The sequence below is a fragment of the Nyctereutes procyonoides genome, unplaced genomic scaffold (assembly GCF_905146905.1).
Source record: "Nyctereutes procyonoides isolate TBG_1078 unplaced genomic scaffold, NYPRO_anot_genome, whole genome shotgun sequence".
Taxonomy (NCBI): domain Eukaryota; kingdom Metazoa; phylum Chordata; class Mammalia; order Carnivora; family Canidae; genus Nyctereutes; species Nyctereutes procyonoides.
Window position 1 is genome coordinate 12,765,687 of NW_026575144.1, and position 19,557 is coordinate 12,785,243.

The 19,557-nt window shown below is 40.1% G+C and overlaps 1 protein-coding gene across 1 annotated transcript in view; it reads right to left on the minus strand.

Moving 5' to 3' along the window:
- Positions 1 to 19,557, minus strand: part of PCNX2 (pecanex 2) — a 291,225-nt gene that overhangs the window by 83,161 nt on the left and 188,507 nt on the right. The window contains exon 22 of the mRNA XM_055308988.1: positions 406 to 516. Coding sequence (XP_055164963.1) covers positions 406 to 516 — 111 coding nt within the window. The remainder of the gene's footprint in view (positions 1 to 405; positions 517 to 19,557) is intronic.

Consider the following 19,557-nt stretch of genomic DNA (forward strand, 5'->3'; position numbering starts at 1 on the left):
TGAGATAATTGATAATAGTCTGTCAGAGACATCAGCTCTATCTGCAGTGTTTAGTAGCAGCAGATCGATTTACACTATTTTGTATAAGTCAACTGAACCAGTTAAGCAGTAACTTTCTATTTAAAAGACAGGATATCTTAATGCAGACCTGTGCATTGAAAATGGAAAGAATCAAGAAAAAAAAAAGTAATCCTGGATATGCATTAAGAAGCAGGAAGAGTTCAAAATTAAGCAACATCTTTTAAGACTAAGTGGCCTAAGGGGAATCCAAAGTGCCTCCCCACGTCCCCATTAAAATGCAATCTTAAAGACTTTCAAATCTTTTCATTGCCAGGGTTCAATGAAAAGCTGGCATCCGTAAAATGTGACTCTCAGCTCACAGGTGAAAATAGAAGCCCAAAGGATATGAGGCACTGCAAAGAGCTGAGCAAACACGTGAAATGAAGAACCCCAAGCCATCTGCCATGGAGCCACATACGTCATGACGAATTGTAACTTGTGAAGCAGGTCCCCGAGCTGAAAGCAGAAGGAAAAGATTCATCAGACAACCAGAGTAGTAGCTGAGTCTAGGTCACTTACAGTGAGGAGGAGGGGGACAGTGAAGCTATTCATCTCCCTCTTGCTCTTACCTTCCCTGGTCCTACACGCAAGGCCGCTGTTTGGGAAAATCTGTAACAGCAACAAGATGATCCTAGGAAACCTGAGTGGATAGTGTCTCCAGGTTCATTATCCAGCCAACAGGTGCAGCGTGTCTGAGCACTCATGGTTTGCTCTTTCATCCTTCCCACTGGGTCTTTTAGAGGAGATTCATACAAACGCCTATCATCATTGCCACTGTTTGAGTTTTTATGTAGCAGGTTTAACTTAAAACCCTTCAGCAGCTCTTGCTGGAGAAAAGAGGTCCGTACCACCGAAGCGCCAGCTATAGGGTGCTTTAGAAAGCCAACACAGGCTGTAGATGCTTCTATGGTTGCTCAACAAGCCAGCACAGGAAAACGCGGAGTTCTGGGGTATTGTGGGGGGTGAAGAGGAGAGACTTTACGCAGACTCAGGATGACCATGAAGGGGAAACACTCAGAGGTTTTGGCTAGAGATTCAGAAGAGGAATGGGCCGAGAAGGATGGAGAAGAATGGGCAGGCCTGGCTGGGGCCCTCTGCTTTGTAGGAAGAAGCAACCGATGAATCCCAGATGCGGAATTCCACTCCTGGTGCTCCCATGTGCAGTACGTATCCTACCAGCAGGTTCCCTCAAGTTCATACACTCTTCATGCATAATGGAAACTTCAGGCATTGTGTGTCTGTTCCTAGACTTGCTAGCACACGTGATAATACAATACATTCCCTGAGGCTAGGATATGAAAAGAGGAAAAAAATGGAATTCTTAAATTAGGCTCACCAGGTGTTATGTAGGACAGCAGAAGAGCACCAGGAAAAGAAGGAAAAGGTTGGGAAGCAGGACCATTAAGGAGAGGTTGCCAGCCCTGAGATAATTTAGCAAGACAACAGAAGGCCAACCTTGTGATTTGGGGACCCAAAGATGAGGTTTTTCTGGGTTGTTCCATAAAAGTGGAATGGGACAGATGAGGCTCATCAGAGTTGTCTCCCAAATCTTCCTCTTGCCTCTCTTGTCTCCCCACTCTCTCACAGACATCCTGGTGCTGGGGAGTTAACTTCAGAGTGGAATTAAACCTCATCCGACAGGAGTAGAAGAAGACCAAGTAGAAGTAGAAGAGGACCAAGGGTAAAAGTCTTCTAAAGGCACAGCAAACATGGAGTTCTTAAGGAATTAGTGGTGGCTGGTAGGAACAGAACCCGTGGGGTCTCGTGGTGCCCAGGGACCCAGAAATGAAGCAGCAGAGGTAGAGAGGAGTGGGGAGGGCCCCCCAAGGTGGGGGACAGGAACAAAACAGAGAAAGTGGGGAGGGCAAACAAGGAAAGGACAAATGGGAGACTGATGACATGCTTGGACCTGAATCACCCTCAAAGGATGTGAGTCCGGAAAAGAAACACAGACGTCTGGTTTTTGCTGATGACTTTTCACTTTCTTTACTCTTGCTCATACATCAATCACAGAGGGCTGACTCCTATTGGCTTCCAAGGTCTTTCAGAAAGGCCACTTTAGTTCTCATCCTGGGGTTGCTTGAAGCTTCCCAAGTCTATTCTGGATGGGACTGCCGACACCCAGGGCCTTAGACATTCTCACAGTTGAGAAGACTTACTCTGTTTTGTCTGCTAAAGATAGCATTTCTTGGGTTCACAAGAGTGAAAAGAAAAACAGTCTTTTCTCAGAAGACTGAAAACCTGAGTTTTCCCCAGTCAGTAGGTGACTTGGATGGACTGAGACAGACCGTTCTAATACAGATTTGAACAGATTCGAACTCTTGACTCACTTCCATTAAGATAGAGTATTTTCTTTAAAGGCCAATATCATTTCCTTTCACCCTTGCCATGAACCCAACCAGAGGAGGCACATGCTAATCACCAAAAGGGAAGACTATCAACACATGACACTGGATGACATCAAAAGCTGAAGTCCTGCAAAGTGGTGCCAGGCTCTCTTGCATGAACTTGCTCAGTTATGCCTAACCAAATTCTATCACACAAGACGCCTCTGGGTTTGAAAGCCACTAGTTCCTCCAACTGTCAAGAATTCTTAGTTTACTTATTCAGAATTGACCTTGTGACTCATGCCTAGAAGAAAACTACAAGAATGAACAAGATTACCTTATGTGATGCACAACCCCCCAAATACCCCACCAATGAATCAGGGGTTATGGAAAGTTTCTCCTTTTCTGTGTATGACTATATCCTGGGAGGCTTTTAAGCCACCTTGTGAAAAGCTGATAAGTAGGTCAGACATAGCAACTACAATCAGACAGGAGCCCTAGGGAAAGCCTCATCTGCAAGTTTAAAGCTCTAAGTGAAACTTGGCTGCATTATGATTCAATGAATCTATTATAATTATTTTTTGCTTAGCACAGCGACTTGTATTTACATATAAGCAAAACCAGTAATCAGGCACATGCATTCTCATGCTCTAATTGCAGCTGAGACCCCAGGTATCTTTGCTCTTTTCCTGTGTTGATGTCTCAGCTTTTTCATAAACATCATGAAGAATAAAACACAAGTTTTGTGAAAGATTTTCAATAAGCACCTCATAAAACAGACTCTGCTGTTCTCACTAAAAAAAAAATCAGAACTCCTGAATGCCAGTTCTTTGTGTATCTAGGATCCCTCCACAACACAGTAATTTAATCTCCTTCCCCAAAGACCACCAGAAAAAGGACACGCTATAGATGTGTCAGACGTCAACATGGTGCAATGTTTAAGAACATGGGCTTAAGGACAAGCTGCCTGAATTTGAATCCCAGCTGGCATCCATCATGGGGATGATAACAGTTATAGTGTCATCTGAGTATGAAGTGACTTCATCTTTGTTTAGGACTTAGAACAGTGCCTGGCAATTTTAAGTGCAATATGAGAATAAGAATTTGACAGATGTTAGGATAAATGGAGGTCTTATTTTGAGGATGTGCTTAGCCCACAATCAGGAAATTCTAGAGCCCCCATCTAAAACAACTGAGACTTACCAAGTCTAGGTCATCCTAGTTTTTGGAGGAAGAAACCAGACTCATGGGGCCCCATGGGCTGTCCATGTGAAACCAGAGGTCCAAGTACCACCTGTGGGTTCTCTGCATGGTGGTAGAAATACCTACCACCAAATCTCACCATGTCTCCTCAAGGCCAGGAGCCCTTCTTAAAGACAGCAGTAGGAAAACCTGTCTGACATGCAGCAGCAAGGGACAGCAACTCCTCTACCTAAGCCTTCCTGCTAATGGGCAAGGGACAAGGGTCACAAGTGTGGACATGACAAATGTGGCTGCAGCCACTATGAGGGACCTCTTCTCTGCGTGCACAGTGACGAAGAGCTCGGATCTATCCTGGAACGTCCCTTTCAGTGTCAATGCCCAATTAATAAAATAGAACACCATCCAACGAGTCTGGCAACATTCAAGTGGATCTCAGAAAGGCAGGCTTCTGGGTTCTCCGAGCTTCTTGAATGCACAGCTCCAAGAAGGAGGATATGGCTTATGTATTTTATTCCTAGAAGTGTGGAGAGGTATAGTTCAGGTTAAAAAGACCCAACCATATTTTCCCTCTACATTTTGTCCTTCTCTTCAAAAGCGAAATCAAGTGAAAAAATGAAAAATCTGTGGGTATTCAAAAGGTGATGCCTAACCCAAAAAGAAGAAACTCAAGTGTCGATCATTAATGGAAAGTATATATAAGAGGCACTTTACTTCCTATTAGACCATCGTGTATAAAATCAAGAAACATCTAAAATAACAGTGATTCAGTGGAGGAGCACCTGAGGGAGCAGTCAGTTAACCATCTGACTCTTGGTTTCAGCTCAGGTCATGATCTCAGGGTTATGAGATCAAGCCCTGAGTCGGGCTCTCAGCGCAGTCTGCTTGAGATTCTCTCTCTCTCTCTCTCTCTGTCTCTCCTGCTCATGCTCACTCTCTCTAAAATAAATAAAGAAATCTTTTAAAAAAGAGAGAAAAGATTGATTCAGTGGATACAGCAGCATTAACACCTTTCTAGTAAGCACTGCTGCATACAGCATAACATTGCACTGAAGCACTCTAAATAGAAATCCCACTTAGATTACCTATGAAATTGCATCTCTGCAGATAGTTCAAAGCCTCTGTTTTTATGAAGCTTAACTCACTCCTAATGTTCTCCTGCCATGATCTTAAATCTCAGCCCTATGGAAGCATAATAAACTTCACAAGTTATCCAAGTATGACTATAAGAGAAAACAAAAATCATTTGGGTCTTTTCCACCAAAAACACTAGTAAAAGAGTAAATGAAGTCACAGTGGAGTGATTCTGGCTGTTTCCCAAAGAAAGACACCATAAATACTCTCACTTCCAATGACCCTTTTGGGGAATATCTCTTCAATTAGGTGAGGCAATGCTGTCATACCTCTGCTATAGAGAGGAAACTCAATTTGCATAAATTCACAAATTATTTTTAGAAAAATGTCACTAAATAAAGACAACCCAACCCATTTCTTTGCTAATACCTTCTGAAATAATATGTATGCCATCTTTCCGCAGGGCATCCTCTACCAATAAAATAACTCACAATTTATTGGACATTTTAATATTGTACACTATCTTAGGGAGACTCACATAGGATATTTCATTCGATTAAAGTGTAATTTCCCTTCCCAACCCCAATCACCACCTTTCCTCCTACTGCTCTAATCCTAACCCTAGTCTTATTGTCTCCCAGATTACTTCTATCACACACATTTTATCTTTTTTCTTTTCTTGCATTCTGTTGTTAAATTCAGCCTGTTTCCTTCTCAGAAAGGTAATGCAACTTGTGATTATGAATGTCTGAACCTGAAGAGGCATGCAGAGCTGAAAGGCATGCTCAGGAAGGAGGTGATGTGAGGAGCAGAAAAAATGTTCAAGAAGGAATGGAGAAAGTAAAGCCAGTAACATCTCAAATGTGGGATACCAGTTTTGGGGGGTACCAGTTTTGGGGGGAGGGGAAGCACCACTTTTATAGAATAATAGAGTGATAACAGCAAATGTGATCATTTAAATATAGGGACATTAGCTCTAAAACAAATATTTTCAACTAAAAGCTGACAATATGAGTTAGAATTTTATAAGTTGAATAAACATGTTAAGGCAGGGTTACAACTGGTTACAAGACTGAATTTCAGAAGATCAAAAACAGACTCTACCTCTGTATATGAAGTGCATTGAGAATTTATTAAATAGAACACAGTTTAGCAAAATATCGATGTGCTTCAGGGAGCATGGTTATACACAAAGGTTATTTCACTGTAAAAATAATAGAAATAACTTAAAAGATTGTAAGAAAAAATGTAATTAATAGTTGAAGACAAAAGAAGAGAAAACTTCCAATAGGCAGAATGAAAAATGAGAAAAATAAGTCTGAACTGACATTGGAATGACCCCAAGAGGATACAAATATGGATGTGGGCCTTTGCTGTTAAGGACTTGGGATTTTAATGGACTTGACAGGCTGGCTGCCATGTCCACAAAAAGGTGAATTAGAAAAACCCCCACCTACCAGTGCTGGGAAAAAACAAAAAAAACTTTGCCTTCTTCTTGGTGTAGAGTATAATTTGTCATCCATAATACACCAAAACCTTAACAATCATAATACAGGGGAGTGGGATTTATTTATTTATTTTTTTTAAATTTTTTTTAAATTTTTATTTATTTATGATAGTCACAGAGAGAGAGAGAGAGAGGCAGAGACATAGGCAGAGGGAGAAGCAGGCTCCATGCACTGGGAGCCCGATGTGGGATTCGATCCCGGGTCTCCAGGATCGCGCCCTGGGCCAAAGGCAGGCGCCAAACCGCTGCGCCACCCAGGGATCCCGGGAGTGGGATTTAAATTTAAAATATTCCAGAAGCATGGGAATGCAGAAGCAAATGGTCATAACACAAAAAGGGAGGATGACAAAACTTTCTTGCAAAAGTAAATGCATATACAGTCTTCAGGGACATTTCTACAACCAGAATATATAGGTCTCCCACAGATAAAAACAACAACCTCCCACTAAAGATCAGTCCATAGTGAAAATTATGAAACATAAAAGGAAAATGGGTAAATGAGAAGTCAGTAAATTCAATGCACAAGACATTTAGCATCCCAAGAATCTTATGTAATACAGCAATATAAAAGAATCTAGACCCGTGGGTTGGGCGGGGAGCTGGAGGACACAGGGGTGGGGGGTGGGGGGGACACGATGACGACAACAACAACAAAAAAGAATCTAAATAAATGAGTAAGAGTTGACATAAAAAGTAAGCAATAATAAGAGAGTAACATAATATGAAGAAAGAACAACTGGAATTGAAAAAGAAAGAAATGCCAATTCTAGAAGGGAAAAATGAAGGCATTAAAGTAAAACTCCAGGAGATGGTGTAAAAGCAGATTAGCTACAGCAAAACAGAAAATAGAGAGAGGGGAGGGGCAAGATGGCGAAGAGCAGGGTCCCCAAATCGCCTGTCCCCACCAAATTACCTAGATAACCTTCAAACCATCCTGAAAATCTACAAATTCGGCCTGAGATGTAAAGAGAGACCAGCTGGAATGCTACAGTGAGAAGAGTCCGCGCTTCTATCACGGTAGGAAGACGGGGAAAAAGAAATAAAGAAACAAAAGGCCTCCGAGGGGGAGGGGCCCCGCGAGGAGCCGGGCTGAGGCCGGGGCGAGTGTCCCCAGGACAGGAGAGCCCCGTCCCGGAGGAGCAGGAGCTGCACCAACCTTCCCGGGCGGGCGGAAAGGGGCTCGCAGGGAGGTGGAGCAGGACCCAGGAGGGCGGGGATGCCCTCGGGCTCCCGGGGACACTAACAGACACCTGCGCCCCTGGAGAGTGCGCCGAGCTCCCTAAGGGCTGCAGCGCGCACGGAGGGACCGACCGGAGCAGCTCGGAGGGGCTCGGGCGGCGGCTCCGCGGAGGGGGCTGCGGGGCGGGAGCGCGAATCCACCAGCGCAGGCCCCGGAGCACAGGGCGCCGGGACACAGCCCAGGATCCGGCCTCCCCCGGGACAGGCAGAGGCCGGGAGGGCCCAGGACAGCGAGGACGCTCCTGCCCCGAGCTGAGCAGATCAGCGGCCCCGCCCCGGAGCCTCCAGGCCCTGCGGACGGAGAGCCGAGAGCCCCGAGCCCCGAGCCCGTAGTTCCTGGGGAGGCTGAATCCAGGCTTCCAGAGTTGCCATAGCAACTGCGACTGTTCCTCCTGGGGCCCCACGGGGTAAACAACCCCCGCTGAGCCCGGCAGCAGGCAGGGGCAGAGCAGCTCCCCCAAGTGCTAACACCTGAAAATCAGCACAGCAGGCCCCCCCCCAGAAGACCAGCTAGACGGACCAGTGATACTCCCCCGTGTTCCAATACAACTTGTTTTTGGCCACTTTGCACTGAGCAAAATGCCTAGAAGGAAAACTTCACCTCAAAAGAAAGAATCAGAAACAGCCCTCTTTCCCACAGAGTTACAAAATCTGGATTACACTTCAATGTCAGAAAGCCAATTCAGAAGCACCATTATACAGCTACTGGTGGCTCTAGAAAAAAGCATTAAGGCCTCATGAGACTTCATGACTGCAGAATTTAGATCCAATCAGGCAGAAATTAAAAATCAATTGAATGAGATGCAATCCAAACTAGAAGTCCTAACGACGAGGGTTAACGAGGTGGAAGAACGAGTGAGTGACATAGAAGACAAGTTAATGGCAAAGAGGGAAACTGAGGAAAAAAGAGATAAACAATTAAAGAACCATGAAGACAGATTAAGGGAAATAAATGACACTCTAAGGAAGAAAAACCTACATTTAATTGGGGTTCCCGAGGGCACCGAAAGGGACAGAGGGCCAGAATATGTATTTGAACAAATCCTAGCTGAAAACTTTCCCAATCTGGGAAGGGAAACGGCATTCAGATCCAGGAAATAGAGAGATCCCCCCCTAAAATCAATAAAAACCGTTCAACACCTCGACATCTAATAGTGAAGCTTGCAAATTCCAAAGATAAAGAGAAGATCCTTAAAGCAGCAAGAGACAAGAAGTCCCTGACTTTCATGGGGAGGAATATTAGGGTAACAGCAGACCTCTCCACAGAGACCTGGCAGGCCAGAAAGGGCTGGCAGGATATATTCAGGGTCCTAAATGAGAAGAACATGCAACCAAGAATACTTTATCCAGCAAGGCTCTCATTCAAAATGGAAGGAGAGATAAAGAGCTTCCAAGACAGGCAGGAACTGAAAGAATATGTGACCTCCAAACCAGCTCTGCAAGAAATTTTAAGGGGGACTCTTAAAATTCCCCTTTAAGAAGAAGTTCAGTGGAACAATCCACAAAAACAAGGACTAAATAGATATCATGATGACACTAAACTCATATCTGTCAATAGTAACTCTGAACGTGAATGGGCTTAATGACCCCATCAAAAGGCGCAGGGTTTCAGACTGGATAAAAAAACAGGACCCATCTATTTGCTGTCTACAAGAGACTCATTTTAGACAGAAGGACACCTACAACCTGAAAATAAAAGGTTGGAGAACCATTTACCATTCAAATGGTTCTCAAAATATATCCTAAAAACTATAGAACACTTCTGAAAGAAATTGAGGAAGACACAAAGAGATGGAAAAATATTCCATGCTCATGGATTGGCAGAATTAATATTGTGAAAATGTCAATTTTACCCAGGGCAATTTACACGTATAATGCAATCCCTATCAAAATACCATGGACTTTCTTCAGAGACTTAGAACAAGTTATTTTAAGATTTGTGTGGAATCAGAAAAGACCCCGAACAGCCAGGGGAATTTTAAAAAAGAAAACCATATCTGGGGGCATCACAATGCCAGATTTCAGGTTGTACTACAAAGCTGTGTTCATCAAGACAGTGTGGTACTGGCACAAAAACAGACATATAGATCAATGGAACAGAACAAAGAACCCAGAAGTGGACCCTGAACTTTATGGTCAACTAATATGATAAAGGAGGAAAGACGATCCACTGGAAGAAAGACAGTCTCTTCAATAAATGGTGCTGGGAAAATTGGACATCCACGTGCAGAATGAAACTGGACCACTCTCTTGCACCATACACAAAGATAAACTCAAAATAGATGAAAGATCTAAATGTGAGACAAGATTCCATCAAAATCCCAGAGGAGAACTCAGGCAACACCCTTTTTGAACTTGGCCACAGTAACCGGAGAAGGACAAACAGTGTATGTTCTCATTCATTTGGGGAATATGAATAATAGTGAAAGGGAATATAAGGGAAGGGAGAAGAAATGTGTGAGAAATATCAGAAAGGGAGACAAAACATAAAGACTTCTAACTCTGGGAAATGAACTAGGGGTGGTGGAGGGGGAGGAGGGCGGGGGGTGGGGGTGAATGGGTGACGGGCACTGAGGGGGACACTTGACGGGATGAGCACTGGGTGTTATTCTGTATGTTGGTAAATTGAACACCAATAAAAATTAATTTATATAAAAAAACAGAAAATAGAGAAATGGAAGATCTGAGTAAGTTACTCAGAACACAGCACAAAGACAGGAAAAGATTTTTTAAAAATCTCAAAGGTTAAGAATCATACATGACAGAATAAGAAGACATAACATACGTCCAATTGGAGTTCCTGAAAATATGAGAGAGAAAAGGGAGAGAAAATATTTGAAGGGAAAATGGCTCAGAATTTTCCAGAACTGAGGAAAATTGATTGAAGAAGCACATCGAGTCCCATCAGGTTAAATAAAAAGAATCCATACTTTACCGCATATCATAGTGAAAATGTATAACATCAAAATCAAAAAGAAAAATCTTTCTTACAGATTACCTATAAAAAATGTGGATGAAAAAAAATGTGGATGATAGCAGACTTTTCATTAGCAAAAAATATATGCCAAAACACAATGAAATAATGTTTTTAAGGTTTTAAGAAAGACTATTGAATTAGAATCTTGTATAGAACTTAAGTATAATTTAAGTGTGAAGAGGAAAACATAAGGACCATTTCCAACAACATCTGAGAGAATTGATTACTCATATAACTTTGCAGAAAAAAACAACAACAAAAATGTGCTTCAATAAGAAGGAAATTTAGGGATGCCTGGGTGGCTCAGCAGGTGAGCACCTGCCTTTGGCCCAGGGTGTAATCCTGGGGTCCTGGGATCTAGTCCCACATCAGGCTTCCTGCATGGAGCCTGCTTCTTCCTCTGCCATGTCTCTCATGAATAAATAAATAAAATCTTAAAAAAAAAAGAAGGAAATTTAACCTTGAAGGAAAATAGAACATACAAGAATAACAGTGGAGAGAAAAAACAGCTAAAATGTTAGAATGTCAATATTAGAATTGTACAATTAATCATAAAGCTAGTAATTCACTTGAAGGCGTAACCAAGTATTGCATGTCATAAATATTTAAGATATGAGAGGGGAGTTTGGAGTTAAAGTGTTGTCTTTGGATTGTTTGAGAGGAGGGAAGAGATTTTAGTTAATTTTAAATGCTAATCAAATGTGCTTATTAATAATTTAAGAGTAACCACTAAAGCACCAAAGTATTCAGTCTCTGATGTGTGTCAGAATCACCCAGAGAGCTTGTAAAACAAAGAACTGGTGGCAGAAGTTCTGATTTAGTAGATTTAGGATGGAGCCTAAGCATAACTTCCCAGGTGATGTTGATGCTCCCTATCTGGGGACCACACATTGAGATCCACTTCACTAGAGGACCAGGAGCACAGTATTCAATTTTCAAAGCACTAGAGGAAAAAAGGAATTAAAAAGTAGTCTATTCCATCCAACAAAAGGCCAGAAAGAAGGGGTAAGAGGAAAAAAAAAAAAACAACACCATACATATGGAGGAAAAAATAGAAAAAACTACAAACATATCAGTAATTGTAGTCAATGAATAAAATTTGCCTATTAAAATGTGAAGATTCTCAGTGTGTATTTTTTTTAAAAAGTCTTGCTAAATGCCTTTGTAAGAAATATTAATATGACTTAGAAAGTTTTAGGTAAAACTTTACCAGGTAAATCCCAATCAAAACAAAGCTTGCTTAACTATATTAATATTAGACAAAATTGATTCTCTCAATAAAATGATAAAAATCAGTACATCATAATAAAAGGGAAGAGTCATCAGGAAGATGACATGATTGGAATTTAGGCACTTAGCCAAACAGTTTCAAAGTACCTAAGGTCAAAGCAAACAGAATTACAAGGTAAGATTACAAATCTACAATAAGAGGGGGAGATTTTTAGGACATGCATCTCAGAAAAATGATAGTTTAATTAGATAATAAATAAGCATAAAAAAACATTTGGTTTTTTTTAAAGATGTTATTTATTTATTTTTTATTTATTCATGAGAGACACAGAGCGAGAGAGAGAGAGAGAGAGAGAGAGAGAGAGAGAGGCAGAGACACAGGCAGAGGGAGAAGCAGGCCCCATGCAGGGAGCCCAATGTGGGACTCGATCCCGGGTCTCCAGGATCACACCCCGGCCTGCAGGTGGCACTAAACCGCTGCGCCAACAGGGCTGCCCTAAAAACATTTGGCCAATAGAATTCATATGCTTTGTCTAAGAGATGTATGTATTAGAGTCCTGCAGTCAACCGAAGAAAAATAAAATGTTGAAGCATATATACATTTATAAGAATTGATGACTTACTGCAAAAGAATTCTTAATCAGGGATCCCTGGGTGGCGCAGTGGTTTAGCGCCTGCCTTTAGCCCAGGGCGCGATCCTGGAGACCCAGGATCGAATCCCACGTCAGGCTCCCGGTGCATGGAGCCTGCTTCTCCCTCTGCCTATGTCTCTGCCTCTCTCTCTCTCTCTCTCTCTCTCTCTCTCTGTGACTATCATAAATAAATAAAAATTAAAAAAAAAAGAATTCTTAATCAGTGCTAAGAATTGATATCACGCAAACTTCTTTGCAATGACATTAGGTGTCAATAAGAAAATGATGGCAAAATAATAGCAGCAACCATCTGAAACTTTGCATTTAGATTTATCATCAACAAATAAAACACTGAACTAATTAAAATGGTAACATTTAGAAAATATTTGAAAATGAATTACAATAAGGGGTGCCTGGGTGGTTAAGCATCCCATTCTTGGTTTTGAGTCAGGTTATGATCTCAGAATCCTGGGATTGAGCCCTGTGTCAGACTCCATGCTCAGCTCATGGAGTCTGCATGGGATTCTTTCTTTCTCTCTCTGCTCCACCCCCCATTGACACTCTCTCTGTTTCTTTCTAAAAAGAAATAAATAACTAAAATGTTTTTTAAAAATTAATGACAATAAAGAGCAGTAGTATCAATCATAACATGTGGGACTCAGCTAAAGCACTTTGTAGAGGAAAAGAAATAGCCTTAAAATGTGCATCTTAGGAAAACTTCAGAGTTTATCTTGACAGGATATTTTTACTATAAAAAATGAACAAGAATGTCATAAGAAAGGAAAATATAGATAGATGTTCTTATCTATTAATATAAATGCAGAACTCTAATAAGACATTTACAAAATGAATCTACAAATGTATAAGAATAATCATAATCAAATCTGCTTCCTATCATAATGGCTTAATATTAGAAGAATGTCAGTATTATTCACAACATGAAAAAAGTAAAAAAAGAAAAACTATATGACACTCAATTCATACAGGAAGGATGAGGAAAAATAAATTCAACACACATTGAAACAAATCCCTTCCAATCTAGTAATAAAAGAGTTCTTCTTATACCTGATAAAGGATATCGGCGTCATATCACATTCAACACCATATTTAATAGTAAAATATAAAATATCAGAATTATTCAGGCAAGAGGTATCACGTGGGATGAATCTGATTAACCTACACCAGAAAAGTGAAAGTAGAACCATTAAGTGAGATTAAAATCTAAGGAAGGAAAAAAAGGAACCTGGGGTAATAATTTTAGTTTATCATCTGTGAAGAGCAGTCTGGAAAAATGTAACTGAGGAGAGAAATAGGGATGATAGAGGATGAGAGTACCCAGCAGGGGTAGGCTACTTAGGCAAATGAATATGCAGCTAATAAAAGAAAACGCAACAAGCTCTGATGCTTTGATTAGCCGCCCTTATGCAGCCAAATTCGGACCCCTAGGAGAACAAGACAGAAAATATTAGTTAGGTTCCTATTCCATAACTGCTCATTAGTGCATCCATAAATGCAAATGAAGTCACCATTGCACATTGAAATTTTATTATAATCTACCAAGGGCTATGAATGCACAAAACTAAAAGGTCTTCTCACCACCCCTGAGTACTAGGAATTAAATGAAGCATGGCATCTGTGAGTATGTTTCTGCTCCTGGGGGCTAGCAGGAGTGCGGGCTCAGGTAGGTGGGGAGGGGCTTCACCGAAGGAGACAGGGCAGATTCAACAAGGGAGAAACAGGAGTGAGTGAGTGTTAACTTTTGTTCTTTAAGCAGCCTGTTCACATTGATCTTGGAGCCAAGCAGTAGAAACCATGTAGTTTATGGACACACCCAGCCTTCCTTTTCCATTCCTTAATCCTTTCAATGCCTTATGTTAGGCTTCATTCAATTACTCTACGTAGGACAGTTTTCCTACTGTTGTTTTGGATTTTATTTTAGAAAAGCCAGCTTTCCAGATTCTGTTTTGGGGGCTTCTTCTCTCTCAAAGATCCATTATAATCCCACATGTGGCAAATACTGTCTTTAGGAAGGAGGTGCAAGGTTCATAAGCCTCTATCAGGATGTTAGGTGCTGCCTGTGCACGTTTAGCATTTTAATGAGAGAGACAAATAATATTATTTATTACATGCAGCTATGAGGCAGCTTTTCCTCCATCAGGTTTGAATGCCCCCCTGCCCATGCCATCCACCACATGCCTCCAGTACTTCTCATTTATGTACCCTACTGAGATGTGATACTTGTACAAACGTTTCCTCAATCTAGTAGAAATAAAATGATTCATAAAGTGATGTTCCATATGATAAAGCTTTCTGCTTTAAGCATCTAGACTTTCAAAATTTATGTTCTTTTTTAATAAAAATGTAATAATATAGCCTCACTTAAAAAATATCAAATAGTTCAGAATTACATAAAGTGTAAGCAAAAAAGTTTTGTTACCTACCTCATTCTGACTTAACTTCCAGTACAAGCCACAGTTCATGATGGCTGAGGAGTTACCCTTCTTGGCATTTTCTACCCGTGAATATGTATAAATGTATATGTGTGTGTGTGTGTGTGTGTATATATATATATATATATACATATATATATATATATATGAAGTCCAAACTGGATTAACAATATATACTTCTCTGAAACTTGATGTTTCTTTCTTTAAAAGACATTTATTTCTTTGAGAGAGAGAGAGGACACAAGCAGGTAGCGGGCGTACAGGGAGAGGGAGAAGCAAACCCCCCACTGAGCATGGAGTGTGACAGGGGGCTTGATCCAAGGACCTGAGATCATGACCTGAGCCAAAATAAAGATTTGATGCTCAACTGACTGAACCACCCAGGCACCCCAGAAACTCTGATATTTCTACCTCATATATCCAACATTGGTACAAATTGCTCTACCTAACATCTAATTAGCTGCTAATACTCTACTATTTGGCTAGACAATCTATTGAATCATTACACTATTTGATAGCTATCTAGTTGCAAAAATTAGTTTAAAACCACGGCTGAAGAAAATTCCATATACTTATCTAAGACATCATACAAAGCCAGTGCAGTGGCTGTTAATCCAGTGTACTCACCAGACCTTGACCACTGGACACATGGTCTGCAATGGGCCCTCTAATCATGTATGGAGGGGGATACCAGGCTACAACTCTCCCCCCACTACAAGATAACTGAAGCCAGAGTAAGCAGGGTCTGAGATACGGACAACAGGCATATCCCTGCACTAACAATCTAGCAGAAGGAAAGGTGTGCTTAGTTTTGGCATAAAAACTATTTACTTTATATGGTATTTTCACCACAAGATGTCTAGCTTTCAATAAAAAATTATGAGGTAAAAAAAAATGAGGTATACAAAAAGGCAAGAAAAAAATGTACTCCTAAAAGACAAAGTGACAGAGCAAGTCTCAGATATGACACTTAAGTTGTAACTATCTGATAGGAAAATTAAAGAACTATGATGATATGTTAAGGGCTCTAAATAGAAAAGGTGTACAATATGAAAGAGTAGATGGATAATTTCAGGACAGAGATGGAAACTATAAAAGTAAGACTCAAATACAAATGATGGAAATGGAAACACTATAACAGATACATAGAATACTTTCAGCAAGCTCATCACACTAACACAGTTAAGGGAATGATCAATGAACTTGAAGATAAGTCAATAGAAATGACCTAAACTGAAACAAAAGGATAAAACTGAGTGAATTCAAAAAAGAAAATATTCTTACACCATACACAAAAATAAATTCAAAATGGATGAAAGACTTAAATGTGAGACCTGAAATCATGAAAATCCTAGGAGAGAACATAGACAGTAACTTCTCTGACATCAGTCATAGTGATTTTTTTCTAGATATGTTTCTGAGGCAAGGGAAACAAACCAAAAAAAAAAAAAAAAAGAAAGAAAGAAAAAAAAAACTATGGGGACTACATCAAAATAAAAGGTTTCTGCAAAGTGAATGAGACAATTAACAAAACCAAAATGCAACCTGTAGAATGGGAAAAGATATTTGCGGGATCCCTGGGTGGCGCAGCGGTTTAGCGCCTGCCTTTGGCCCAGGGCGCGATCCTGGAGACCCGGGATCGAATCCCACGTCGGGCTCCCGGTGCATGGAGCCTGCTTCTCCCTCTGCCTGTGTCTCTGCCTCTCTCTCTCTCTCTCTCTCTCTCTCTCTCTCTCTGTGACTATCATAAAAAAATTAAAAAAAAATTAAAAAAAAATAAAAAAATAAAAAAAAAGGAAAAGATATTTGCAAATGACATATCCAATAAAGGGTTAGTATCCAAAGCATATAAAGAATTTACAAAACTCAACACCTCAAAAATGAATAATATGATTTAAAAAATGGGCAGAAGACATGAAGACATTTTTCTAAAGAAGACATCCAGATGGCCAACAAAGCATAAAAAGATGCTCAACATCACACATCATCAGGGAAATGCAAATCAAAACCATAATGGCGTATCACCTCACACATGTCAGAATAACTAAACTCAACAACACAAGAAACAACACATGTTGGTGAGGATGCAAACTGAAGCATGCACTGTGGAAAACAGTATGGAAGGTCCTCAAAAAATTAAAAATAGAATTTCTCTACGATCCAGCAATCACACTACTGGGTATTTACCCAAAGAATACAAAAACACTAATTCGAAGGGATATATGTACTCCTATGTTTATAACAGCATTATCTATAGAAGCCAAGATATGGAAGCAGCTGGAGTGCCCATCAATTGATGAATGGTTAAAGAAGATGTGGGGGCAGCCCCGGTGGCTCAGGGGTTTAGCGCTGCCTTCAGCCCGGGGTGTGATCCTAGAGACCCGGGATCGAGTCCCACGTTGGGCATCCTGCGTGGAGCCTGCTTCTCCCTCTGCCTGTGTCTCTGCCTCTCTCTCTCTGTGTCTCTCATGAATGAATAAATACAGTCTTTAAAAAAAAAAAGAAGATGTGGTATACACATGTAATGGACTATTAGCCATAAAAAAGAATGAAATCTTGCCATTTGCAATAACATGGATGGAGCTAGAGAGTATAGTGCTAAGCTAGAAAGTATAATGAAATAAGTCAGTCAGAGAAAGACAAATACCATATGATTTTACTCATATGTGGAATTTAAGAAATAAAGCACATAGGCAAAGGAAAGAAGAGAGACAAATCAAGAAACAGACTCAATGTAAGGAACAAATAGATGGTTGCCTGAGGAATGGGGATGGGTGAAATAGGTGATGGGGGATTAAGGAGGGCACTTGTGATGAGCACCAGGTATTGTGAGGAATTGTTGAATAACTATATTGTACATTTGAAAGTGATATAATACTTTGTGTTAACTAACTGGAATTAAAATTAAAAATTAAAAAAAGAAAATATTACTGAGTATCTAAAAGCTGCATAACAATATCAAGTATCTAACATATACATAGTTTGAAACTCAGATTAAAAAAGAGAAAGAGAACAGGAGGACAAAAGAAGTATTTGAAGAAGTAATGGCCAAGAAATTGTCCAAAATAATGACAGACACTCAGTCACAGATTCAAGAGCAGATGACAAGGAGGATAAATACCCAACAACAACAAAGCCTATAAAACTAGGCATGTCCTATTCAAACTGCTGAATACAAAAGACAAAGAAAATACTAGAGGCAAAAACTACAAAAAGACATTACACAAAGAAAAACAACAGTAAAAATTACAGAAGACTTACATCAGAAACAATGCAGGGCCAAAGTGGCATTTTTTAAGTGCTAAAAGTGCTAAATGGGATGACATTTTTTGAAATATTTATTTATTTATTTATTTATTTATTTATTTATTTGAGAGAAAGAGGGCAAACAGGGAAGAAAGAGAGGGATAAGACTACTCACTGAGCACAGAGCATGATGTAGGGCTTGATCTCAGGATCCCAAATCATGACCTGATCTAAAATCAAGAGTCAGATGCTTAATTGACTAAGCCACCCAGGCGCTCCTAAATGGAATGATATTTTTATGAGGGGTGGAGGTGGGTAGGACTGTTAAAATAGAATTCTATACCCAATGAGACTATCTTTCAAAAATGAAAAAGAAATACTTTCTCAGACAACCAAAACTGACCAAGTTAATGGCCAATAAACCTACACTAAAAGAACTCTTCTAGAAAGTTCAGGTACAAGAAGTATGATATCGTTTGGAAACCTGGATCTACACAAAGAAACAGAGCATCATAAATGGAATTAGTAGCAATAAAATACTTTTTCCTTATTTCAATTGCTTTAAAAGAGTAATTTTGCTCTAAAGCATAAATAGTAACAGTGTATCATGTGTTTATCTCATATGTAAAATTGAATGCGTGACAGCACAAAGAATGGGAAGAACTGTTGAAATTCCTTACCCTACACATGAAGTAGCATAATATTATTTGAAGGTATAGTTCTAGGAATTGAAGTTTTATATTTTTAATGTAAGAGCAATGACTTAAAAATAATCGGCAGAAGTAATAAGTTAACAGAAGAAGTAAAATGAAATTAAAAAGTAGTTCAAAGTGACATCTCTCCAAAGTACTTCCTGTGACCCTTCTGTCCACCGCCTCAATTACTTTCTCCTTCTGGAGATCCTCACTATCTGTGGCTTATAACTTCAAATCACATATAAAGTAGCATAGCATCCTGGTGACAAGGGCGGACTTGGAGGCCATATAGACATGTGTTCCTATCACAGCCTTGCATCTCATTAGCTGTGTGATCCTGGGCAAGTTTCACTCCATTGAGCCTTAGTTTCCTCCTCTGAAAAGCAGATATGGTAATGGTACCTACCTGAGAAATTTATTGTGAAGATTAAATGACATAATCCAGATACCTTTTTTTTTTTTAATCTCAGGACTCTGCTTACATTATACTCTCAATAAATATAGGTTACTTTACTATGGCCCTTATGGTATTGTTTCAAAAGTACTTTTTATATGTTTTTATCTCCTTTGCCCCCCACTGGAGCATATACTCCTTGGCAGCAGACACCAGGTATTATTTATAGTATATATTTATTATTTGTCTTCTAGCAGATAAGTAGTATAGGCATATGGCTGATGTAAGTGCAGCAAAAGTTTTCCAGAAAGTGAAACGATGAATGAATGAAACTTTCAGGTGTTTCCCTAGCTCATCAAGTGATATACGCCATGGCTCTAGTGGGCATTAGTCTAGTGGTAATGTTCCTGTTGCTTCCTGATTCTCATTTACATGCCAAATCCTTGCAATAGCCATGGATTTCCCTTATAAAAGAGGTCTTTACTCTCTTTTTCCCTCTGAAGACTTTAAACTTACCATAGCAACC